The sequence below is a fragment of the Micropterus salmoides genome, unplaced genomic scaffold (genome assembly GCF_014851395.1).
Source record: "Micropterus salmoides isolate LMB-PRFRI ecotype aquatic unplaced genomic scaffold, ASM1485139v1 Ms_hic_scaffold_2, whole genome shotgun sequence".
NCBI classification, from domain to species: domain Eukaryota; kingdom Metazoa; phylum Chordata; class Actinopteri; order Centrarchiformes; family Centrarchidae; genus Micropterus; species Micropterus salmoides.
Genome location: NW_024041150.1, coordinates 34693840 through 34705715, shown reverse-complemented (window position 1 = coordinate 34705715; position 11876 = coordinate 34693840). Strand labels below are relative to the sequence as shown.

At 39.6% G+C, this 11876-nt stretch overlaps 1 protein-coding gene across 1 annotated transcript; it reads left to right on the top strand.

Annotated features, from left to right (window-relative positions):
- Positions 1 to 4547: 4547 nt before the first annotated feature.
- leap2 (liver-expressed antimicrobial peptide 2) lies at positions 4548 to 9174 on the top strand. Its single transcript, XM_038731861.1, has 3 exons — positions 4548 to 4891; positions 6087 to 6265; positions 6939 to 9174. Exons 1-3 carry the CDS (start codon positions 4790 to 4792, stop codon positions 6991 to 6993), a joined length of 336 nt encoding a protein of 111 aa, XP_038587789.1. The 5' UTR covers positions 4548 to 4789; the 3' UTR covers positions 6994 to 9174.
- Positions 9175 to 11876: the final 2702 nt, after the last annotated feature.

Here is an 11876-nt window from a genome sequence, read left to right as displayed (position 1 = left end):
CCTAGCTAGGTAGCTAGCTACTAGAGCTAGTTTTTCATATCTAAATTATGTTCCTTTTAGATCATGAAGAACAGTGAAGAAATAAATCCTTACGCTTTGTCACGCTGTCTGAAAGCGTCAGTTATGACGCATTGAGATGAGAATGTGTTGACAGACCCCACAGAGGTTAAATAGCTGGGATTCCCCGCCAGTCAGACAGAACTGAAGAAGTCTCTTAGATGAGAGGTGAAACGTCTTCGAGGATCTTCAACCAAGTCCAGTTGCCCTTGATTTTAACCTTCCTTGGATTCCTTAGAAAATGTGCCAGGTAGCAAAGAGCAATTCAAAGATTAAATGACATAGCTGCCTAAGAACAAGACGAACTTGGTGTGAAAGTAATCAACTACAATTGATTGCCACTATAAAAGCCAGTCAACATTTCTCTCTTGTCTGTGTGCTTTATGATTCCTCACCACACAGATGGATACTGTAAAAGTGGACACTGTTCTGAAAAGACAACGAGTAAACATTTCAGTTAAAACACATATCACAAAATAGCAATTGGAAATAAAAACATTGTGTATCGCATTTAAAAATACAGCAAATCTAAATATTTGACCTTAAGTTGGATTTGTCCTCATGCATCATGCCAAGTATAAAGAGTCAAGAGGAAGCCTGTGGCTGAGCTGGAAAATAGAGTTCAATAGCAGCAATGGTAAAAGTCCACTGTTCCACAGTTATGATTAAAGGCAATCAAGGTTAAACATTTAGCTGACACTGTGCTCCAAGATTCAGTATGCTGTCAGAGAAGAAATTGTATTTATATATTTTAGGAACTTTAAAGTGGCTGATAAAAAGTAGTCAAGTTACTATTTTAAATATTATATTTTCATGCATCTAAATTGTACAAAATTAAATTATTTAGATATTTTTAGAGATGAAAACAACATGACAGACCACACGTCGGTCCCCTACCAATCAAAGATTACCATCTTTGACCTGTGTGATGTCATTGGGAATGAGGTGCCAGGGGCCGACTTCAAGGAACAACAATGTAAACAATCAACGGCCTCCAAACGCTGTGTACGATACTGGCTTGTCTTGTGTTAGCAGAAGCCCAAACAGAGAACATAAAACCAAGTGAGACCTTCCCTCTGTTTTACCGGCCCACCTGGCAGCACCAGCAACAAAATCATTCCTTCTTTGCTTCACCACGTTCACAGTTGTGTATGAAAGATCTATGGTCAGCATCACAGAACATGAGGCCAAAAAAGTCTGACATGCTCGTCTTTTTTTTCTGTCTTTTTGGATGTAGTGAGACGTCCCAGTTGTGGCATCGGTTGCGGGCCATTATGATACCATTACACAAGATAAAACAATCAATATTCGTGCCCGCTGCCCATTTTTGTTCTCTGCGTGTGTTGTGTCAGACTTCTGTAGTCTCACATTCTGTTGTCTGAACCCAGCATTAGTCAAAATTGTCTAAAAAATTATGCTCTGTAACTAATGAGGTAAATGCTCTTTAAAATGTCACTTTTGCACTTTTAGTGCTTAGGTGTTACAGATGTGCCACTATATCTTGTTTTCACATTTGTCCCTCCAGCTATACACATTTAATATCTTGTCTTAGCTCGTCGTCTTCTTCTTCACGAGTTCTCTACATCCCTGCAGTTTCACTCTGATGAGTCATGCTTGGTTATAATATATCATGCAGCTGTTCTGACTTTATGTAATGCAGGGTTCCTGTCAGTCTCATGCTCCTCTGGAGTACGTCTGTGATGAACAACATTACAGGAATCAGAACAGGAATTTTCCATTACATCCATCTGTGATCCTCTGTGGTCCTTGATTAAATCAACTGCACTTTTCCTCTAATCCTTTTCACTTGTTCTTACATTTCAGCAAGTGTATAAACATACTTTTGTCATAAGCCTGTTTTTAACATCCAGCTTCTCTGTCTTGGCCGGGACTCTCTTTGGATGATAACATCCTTGTCTCTTCCAGGCTGACCTGATTTGCCTTCAAATACCTAAATGCATTAATCTGGATGAAAACTGGCTATGGGAAAATTAACGTTGCTGTGGTATAACCATAGCTTCTAGCTATGGAAATTGAAAATCTCTTAATTTATGTTTTATAGAAAGGCAGATTTTTATGACCTTTTGACACATGAAGCGGAAAGCCTTTCAAAACTACATTACTGGAATAGAAGTTCTACTTTTGAATGTCATGTAAAAATGTTGGCACTCTCACCTTTGTCTTACTAACCCAGTTGACGGGATCCAGTCATGTGCATACGGGCTCCTGTTTTTATTATAAACTCCAGGTTCACTCAACACAATAAGCCTGAAAAAGTAGATGCTATTCTATATATTTGCAAGACACAACTTCACATCAAACTCAAATGCAGGGATCTGATGCTGGTAGCTCACTTGGTGGAGCAAGTGGCATGTGTAAAGGCTGAGTCTTTAATGCAGCGGCCTGGGTTTGAATCCAGCCTGGGCCCTGTGCTGCATGTAGAAAGTGGAAAACACAGAAAACAATTACTTTGCTTTGTGGCAAAAATATTTATAAACATTATAAAACCGTCTTGAACAGCTGGCCTCAACTGGGAAGTTCATCATGCAGATAATCCATGAAACAGCACTTTTACGTAAAATGTAAAAAAAAAAACATGCAATGGATGGTTTTTGAATAACTTAGCCCGTTGTGAAAGTTGAAAATCTCCAGACACGTGCAACTTGGCAGATCTCATGTATATTTAGGAAAAGCCATAACCTATTGACTCTTTGCAGAGTTAAGATAAGGAAAACTTTCCATTGACCTTAACTAATGTCTGGCTTTAGGACTGGACTTGGTCCCCAGGCGCTGCCCTGTGCCTGTCCACCGCTCTGAAAGGACCAGAATGAACTGGTGTAGAGGAGTTACATACATTTATCTTACTGCAACTCTGAGTGTGCGATTTAAAGAAAGTAGCATCATTTGTGACCCCAGTAATTACTCCAGGATTCAGTCGTATAAAAAAATCTAAACAGCTCCTGGCATCTTCAGTGGTGTTTTGATCCCACAGATGTCTACTCTGCCCAGAATGATAAAATGTTTGCCTGGGCCAAAACCAACTCTGAAATCAACACTTACACAGAAATCAGTTATACAGTATCTCACAAAAGTGAGTGCACCCCTCACATTTTTGTAAATATTTGATTATATCTTTTCATGTGACAACACTGAAGAAATGACACTTTGCTCCAATGTAAAGTAGTGAGTGTACAGCTTGTATAACAGTGTAAATTTGCTGTCCCCTCAAAATAACACATCACACAGCCATTAATGTCTAAACCGCCGGCACCAAAAGTGAGAACAGCCCTAAGTGAAAATGTCCAGATTGGGCACAAAGTGTCACTATTTTGTGTGGCCACCATTATTTTCCAGCACTGCCTTATAACCCTCTTGGTCATGGAGTTCACCAGAGCTTCACAGGTTGCCACTGGAGTCCTCTTCCACTCCTCTATGACGACATCACGGCACTGGTGGATGTTAAAGACCTTGCGCTCCTCCACCTTCCGTTTGAGGATGCCCCACAGATGCTCAATAAGGTTTAGGTCTGGAGGCATGCTTGGCCAGTTCATGACCTTTACCCTCATCTTCTGTAGCAAGGCAAATGTGGAATAACTACAGCCTGACATTCAAATATATGGAGCACACATATAAGTCACGTGCCGGGGTCATGTGAACTGTGTACATGCTTATGTAAACCACACCTGCTGCGTTAAAACAGTCCGTCTATGTTGTATAAGTGACAACAGTAAGATTGCGCTGGGTCAGGGACATCAGTCGTCAAAGATACAGTGCAACACACTGACACTGCACATTTATAAAAGCCTTATCTTACTGCAGGTTCATTCACATGCACACATGTTTGTTCCTCTATCCCTGTGGGGACATCTCATTGACATAATACATCCCCCTGTCCCTGTACCCTAGCCTTAACCATCACAACTACATGCCTAACCCTAACTTTATCCTAATTGTACCCTGAACCTTAAAACCAAGTCTTAACCCTCAAACAGTCTCTACAAATAGGGACCTCAACCTTTGTCCCCACGGTGACACGGGTCCCCATAGGTTAGTGTGCATCAAGGTTAAAGCCGCCACCGGGATATAAAAACATGAAACACACACACACAGACACACACGTCTCCAATAAGGTCTTTGCCTCTCAGCTGTGTCTCTGTTGACTTTCCTTTATGTTACGGTCACCTGTGCTCACGTTATCAGTAGGCCTATGTATACATGTAAAAAAAGAAGAGAGAGAGAGAGTAGTGTGTGAGAGAATGACCCCCCCCAAAAAAGAGTCAGATTGAGGAAGTTGGATGGCCTCATTTAGGGAAATTACTGATTTTCTGTAAAAAATAAAATAAAAAAAAACTAGGAAAAGAAAAAAAGGAAAAAAACATTTGGGTCAGAAAAGAGAGATAAAGAAAGAGGTGGACGACACAGCATGGACTATGACTCTCTCTCCCTCCTTCTTGCTTTCTCTCTCCTGGGATCATGGCCTGTCTATATAAAGGAGAGCCGGTGCCACAGCTTCGCTGAGTCAGACTGACTTGAAGAGACTTCCAGCAACCCTGCGACTAATCAAAACCTGACTGAACCTGACTCCTCACTCACTACTTACACTGATAGTTGTCCAGAAAAGTAGACTGAGCTGGTTAAGTTCTCCAGAAAGTATTGGAGATCAGGCAACCTTGCTGATCAAGATCAGACATACTCAAGACTGAAGAGCCACAGGTCACTAAGAAACAACTGTATGTCTGTGGCACAGAGCGTAAAGATGCAGGAGAAAGGCTTCTTCATCCAAAGGAAAGCAGCAGTAGCGCTGTGCATTGTGCTGCTAGTGCTGGCTCAGCAGGTGAGTGGACTGACCTGACTTGAAGTAGTTGTGTTCATGAAATTTGGATAAATGTGTCTGGTGTTATGTCAAAGGGTGCATTTATCTTCTTCTCCATTGAGTGTTTGGATTATTAGAAACATTAGTCAGATTAATCCAGATGAAAGTATAAGAAGACAACAGAGCTGAAACTGTGTTTTAAAGCGAAGACATAGCTGAGAAAATGCAACAAAAAGAAAGTAGTTTGATCATGTTTTCAGAAATGTGCAAAAAAAATAAATAGAGTAAGTAGGAAAGAAAATATTTAAGTACTAGTACTACAAATGAATGATTGCAGTGTACAAATATAAAGATTTACATGTTCTATTACAGCACATTTACAGTTTTCTGACAAAAGTTCTGGAAAAAGCTTTTGATATTGACTTGTGGGATTGTTTACTTACTTTTTGTGCATCTGAATGTAGTCAGTATACAATAATTATAAATTAAACAAACTAATATGCCTGGAAATGATCTGTCACTAATGTATTATCCCACCACTTTGATTCAGCACACAGGGTCTACTTGACTTGATAAAATGAGAATTATTGTAGCGAATCAATGCTTGATCGATTTTGGAATTCACATTTCCCATTTGTTAAATCTATATTGAATACGCTCTTGACTGAATATATGGCATATAAATAACAGACAACTACAAACAACATAATAGAGGTCAAAAAGGGACACTGGAAATTGATTATTATGTTACATTTTATTTGGATCCAGTTTACGCTACAGATAGGGTGTGACGGGGGGAGTTAGAGCAGTGGATAAGAAACATGCGTTTGGTGTGAGAGACCCGGGTTTGAATCCACCAATGTGTCCCTGAGCAAGACACTTCACCCCTTGATGCTCCAGAGGTGTGCGACCTCTGACATATATAGCAATTATAAGTCATTTTGGATAAAAGCGTCAGCTAAATGTAGATAAACATGCTATGACTAATTTATTTTTAAACATTTCTTATTTTATTTTATGCTGCTTTACGTTATTATTGTTTACTTTGTTTGCACATACATGTGTGTATATATGTATGAGGTTTGTATGTACTGTACGATATTAGTTTATTTGTACAGAAAGACAACAAATGCAGTTTCTTAAAAAGATCATTGCCAATAAAGGCCTGATTTTCTATCTTAGTTCTTTTCTAATGAACGTTTCTGTACCCCCCTAGGTGTGTGCAGGCCCGTTGGTCCAACAGCTCCAGTCCAACTCTGACCAGAAGGCAGATTCAAGCCGGGTCCACACACTGAAGAGGATAGCTCGGATGACCCCGCTGTGGAGGATCATGAACAGTAAACCATTTGGAGCTTACTGCCAGAACAACTATGAATGCTCCACAGGACTCTGCAGGTAACTTAAAAGTTGTTGCAGGGGACTTGCACTCAAGTGTGGATAAAATTACTGGTGCAAGAAGCTAAAGTAATGTTTTAATAAATTCTGATTGGCCAGAGATAGCATCTGGAGGTCGGCTATTTCTAAATCAAAGCTGCATCACAGGTAATCATTGCAATTCAAAGGCAAGTCAGATGTCACATTGAGGAAAAAATTGTTTCTGTAAAGAAGCTAACCGTATGCTTTTAACTCAGGGTAGAAGGTTTCAGGGACTTCAACAATGCACATGAAACTTTGGGTTTCTTTCATTTTCTGTAAACAAATTAATCAAAAACGATCTATGTTGTGCTATGCTAACCTATTATGTAATCAATTTTTGGGTCCCTAATTTCCACATAACTATAGAATAATTTCTTAGACAAATGGATAAAAAAAAGGGGTAAATTGGCAGTAATTATGGGGAATATAGTTCAGAGAGTATGCGTCAATCAGAGTCAGTTGTGTTGAGTTTATCGCATTGGTTCGTTTCCAGAAAAATTGCCTGCAGAAAAATATAAATTGTTATGAAATTACAGACCCATTACAATAACCTAATGCGAACTACTCTTTAACCTTAGAGATCAGCTTCAGTAATGAACTTAATGAGATTATGAACTCACTAAGATTTCTTCTTTTGTTGTCATCTCTTTAGGGCGGGACACTGCTCCACCAGCCACCGTGCCCCCTCAGAGACTGTGAACTACTAGACGTCCCAGGACACAACCAGCGTGTTTACATGAGTCTACAGCCATAATCTTTATGAGGGGTTCTCTTAACTGGGGATATGCACTTATCCAGGTCTTTTTTTTATTTTAAAAACAGTTTTGTATTTATACGCACCAATACGTTTCTGATGATATCTAAATGTTTATATGAATGTACTCAGCAGGTAGTTAGCCAACAAAAGGCATATCGGGGGGGGATATTGATGTATTTCAAATAGTAACATGAGAGTTATCATTTAAATTAAGATAGCAGGAGATGGGTGAGCCAGTGGTGTAAAGTGAAATAATGTAAGCGGGGAGTCATTTAGCCTTTTATTACATGATAGGATGTGATGTGATCACCCAAAACCATTTCCTGGTTTTGAACGAGGGTGAAGAAGAACTAAATAGACTTGTTCCTTACTGCTACGGACCAAAATCTTTCAGCCCTGATCTCAAAGCTGAGACACAATGACAACAAAAGAAAACATTTTTAATCTTAGAGGCTCTGTACTGTCAGTTACCGTGGCCTTGTCTCCACAAATGATGATTTAGTCTGATTTCTGCGTGTCTTGACAACAAGGTTGCATTGGCAACAGAACATCGTGTAACTGATCTCATGACGTCTGACATTGACATAATGTTTTTAATAAACTATTATTAACACTTTTTTAAAATATAGCTGTGCGCTATAGACAGCTGTCTTCAGACATAGACGATATTTGTTTTACATCCTCATGACCGAACTGGTTACTTCATGAAGGTCTGACAAATATTTAATTTTAGCAATGAGGCTCTTTATCTGTTGTTTTTCTTTTTGTAACAAATAACGGTGGGTGGAGCAGGGAGCTGTGTAAACTGCAAGGGAGGCTGTGAGCCTTTCATACGCTCCTGACCTCTACATATTTCTAGATTTTGTCACCACTGCGTCGTGTTGTGTTGTATTTGATAAGCTATCACTTGAATGTGTCCTTAGAAAGTCTAATCATTCCACTACTACTGTGTAAACACACATGGTTCCTCTTTTTCCCCAAGAGGAATCATTTGGTTTAGTTTGCTGCCGACACAGCATCTTTTAACAGTTAATTATTTAAATAATGAGTTACACCTACATCTGCTAGTAACCAGCAGGAATATCAACAGTACTAGAAACATTTTCACAACCGACCAATAGTAAAAAGTAAATGACATTGTAGCTGACTTTTAATTTTTGAATGCCACTTATAGTGTGTTTGACTTCCAGAAGTTTCAGGAATTGTTAGGTCACCCGTATCAATCCAACCCAACACCCAATAGACATGTCCTTTGGCCAAAAACGAAAAAATTTACCTGTTTTCACTTAATTAAAGCACCCAAACAACTGTAAAATTAGGGGATCACAGCCAACTGTCGGAGGCAAAAAGTGTTAAAGAGCTAGAAGGAGAAAAGTAGGGAAAAGGGTGTAAAAGAAAATGTCCTGTGGTGCAAAAAGGAAGGAGAAAAGATAAGACGAAGCAAACAGAAGGAGCAGAGGTTACAAAATATCGATGCAATGCTCGAGCGCCCTCAACATTTCAACATCTTCGTGTTTTTTATTTGAGTTTTATTATTTTGAAGGTTATATTTGAAGTAGGCAGAGCGTCCCGTCAACATTTCCAAGCACGTCTGCCGAGTTCAGAATTACTCAACCACAAACTAATACTTCTGAATACACTCAACATTATTCACAATGTATGTAATGCATGCATGTTGATTTGGTGTAATGCAGTGATTCTTTGGTACTTTATTTATTTTTTATCAATGTCAAAAATGTACTCATCATTTTATTTAGTTCATATATATATATCTTTTTGATTATCCAGTGGGAACTTTCAGATATCTACTTGCATCTTAAATTTGTAACCACTAACAAATTTAACAAATGTCTTGGCTAAGTGTACAAATGTTGGCAACAGAGTCTTAATTACAAGCTGCACAGTCTTTTTTGCACATCCGTCTCCTAAAATTGATTGACTCGCCTGCATAGTTTACGTCATGCACAGAGCAGGTGGTTGCTGATGTTTTGTCCACTCAGCATGTTGGAAAAATGTTTAGGATTGCACTTTTAAACTCAAATGATCTTTGTACTGTGTATTGTCTGCTGTATTACTTACATGTAGAAGGCTGGAGAAAAAGTGGAATAAAAGCATTTAAATAAAGATTGAATGCATCTGTGACTAATTTTGAAATTGTGACGTAGAATAATTTATGTTAAAGCACATACAGTATCTGGTTTAGTAAGTATCAGCACTGCAAGAGCCCTACATTTTACTTCATCCTTGCCGCATGAATGTTCAAATTACTTCCCACCTGAGAGCAAAGATTGGAGAATTATTGCCGTGAGAGTCGAAAGTAAAAAAATCATGTGAAAGAAAAACCGTGTGTGTGGCAGCAGAAGATATAGCCAATGTTGGATAAGGCTGGCGTTCTTCTATATTTTTCTTATTGACAACAGCTCTAAAAAAATCTGTGTGTTAATCTCTCAATACGTTCTGACTTCCCTACCCCGTCTATAGAACCATTGGTTTCTACTCAGTATGTAAATCTTTGAACAGGTCACAAATGTATAATTTTTTTATCTCCTAAAGCAGCAGGGAGCATTTATTGGGGACTATTTTCAGCTGTAGATTCATACACATTTGTTGCTCCAGTGAGCAACCTGTTCTCATCCCAGGGCGTCACATTTGGATGCTTGGTCAAGGCCCCTAGGCATTGCTTTTTACACCCTGGGTACCCCTTTAGCATAGCTTTGCAGGTGTAGGGCTCTACAACTCTGGACAGCAACATCAAGTTCACATGAGAAGATGTCCACAGCAAAAGTTTGGCCTTCCTGGACTGCGCTGTACACATTGAAGTTGACAGGATCCTGCAAATTGGTGTTTACAGAAAACCCACACACACAGACCAATACCTACTCTTCGATTCCCACCACCCACTGGAGCACAAGCTAGGGGTCATGAGAACACTGCACCACAGAGCGGAAAACATACCAACAAGCGCCCAAGCCAGAGAGAAGGAACAGAACCACCTGAAGGGGGCACTTACAGCCTGTGGATACCCTAAATGGACCTTTGTGAAAACAGCCACAAGATCCAAGAAGAACAAAACTACAGGGGAGGAAAAGAAGAAGGTCAAACGCAACAACATTGTGATTCCATACGAGTCTGGAGTATCAGAGACACTCAGGAGGATTTTCAACAAACATAACATCCCTGTGTTTTTTAAACCCAAGAACACACTAAGACAGATGCTGGTACACCCCAAAGACCGCACACCCAAACACAAGAAAAGCAATCTAGTGTATGTGGTCCAATGCAGTGAGGAATGCACAGACCTGGATATTGGGGAGACTAAACAACCACTACACAAACGCATGGCTCAACACAGAAGGGCCAACTCCTCAGGTCAAGACTCTGCAGTCTACTTACATCTGAAGGACAGAGGACACTCGTTTGAGGACCACCAGGTGCACATTTTAGACAGAGAAGATGGATGGTTTGAAAGAGGTGTCAAGGAAGCCATCTACACCAGGGTTGAGAAGCCGTCATTGAACAGGGGAGGGGGTCTACGCCACCACTTATCCCCCACTAACAATGCTGTCCTTTCATCACTTCCCAGGAAACTCAACAAACGTAACCTATTGGCCTCAGGTGAAGATACCAACGATGGTCGTTCAGTCTTGGCCAAGGGTAGTCTCAACGACTGTAACGACTGTCCAACAACCAGGAACACTAACGAACCAGCGGTATCGATGACCCTGGCAAACGACCCCACTGAGGTTAAATAGCTGAGTTTCCCAGCCAGTCAGTCAGAACCGAAGAAGTCCTTTGGATGAGGGACGAAAGTAGTTTTTCTCACTCGCTTTAGTACATTGAAATTCTCAAAACTACTTGTTCAACTTCACGTCACTTGTGCACATCATAAAAGCAATTTCTCATTGTTTTGAACAAATAGCAAATGGTTTGACACATTGATGCAAATGATTATACAATTGTCTGCTTTTTCCTACATTATCAATTGGTTATGTCATGCTGGACACAATGTATTATACCAGTCTCTGTTGAATAGTCTTACCCCCCAAAACATCTAGGCATAAGTTCATTGCGTAAGTCATTACATGCAAAATGGCGGAACATGTCAAAATCAAAGTCATTCTTCACATTCAAGTATGCAGCTGAACGAAATGTTGTTTCGTACAGACCAATGGTGCATAAACAAAATAAGAATAGACAACAACAAATCACAGCATACTACAGCAGTAACACAGCCCTCAGACCATTTACCCGATACTCACAATACCATACACAGTGAGCATTGAATAGTGCAATATCTATATACAGTTTTTCACAACTGCTCACACACAAAATCTTTACATGTCACACGATTTTTGAAACCTCTCACTCAAAGACAAAACCTCATCTCAAATCTCCAAAACCATAAGCTATTTCTCAGCCTTTCACTCAGTTTTCAGTGCACTTTTTTCAAAACACTAGACACAATTCTCTACCTAAGACACAAAAATCTAACAGGAAGTGACTTGCTTTCCTTTTCCAAACACAACCAAAATTCTTACGGTAATTGATGAAGGTATCCGTTGTGCTGTGGATGACAATCTCTGACCTGAAAGACAGGAACATCAGCCTAAAGAGTGTTTCACATGCTTACATTTATAATTTTATCATTTCTTCAGTTGTGCTATGCAGTGCTGTAAAACAGTCTTTTCTTTGTCTTTTCTGCATCACAATGACATGGTGTGTCAACAAATTGTAGTACCAACAGTAAAAACGTTAACTGCGAATCCTGTCCAATCTCTTGTGATATATATAACTTTATACTGTTGAAACTGATATGCCATATTGAAAAAGTGC

Coding starts and splice junctions, on each gene's coding strand:
- leap2 (XM_038731861.1), top strand. CDS start 4,790: ATGTCTGTGGCACAGAGCGTAAAGATGCAGGAGAAAGGCTTCTTCATC. Junction 4,892..6,086: donor TGCTAGTGCTGGCTCAGCAG/GTGAGTGGACTG, acceptor GTACCCCCCTAG/GTGTGTGCAGGCCCGTTGGT. Junction 6,266..6,938: donor TGCTCCACAGGACTCTGCAG/GTAACTTAAAAG, acceptor TCATCTCTTTAG/GGCGGGACACTGCTCCACCA.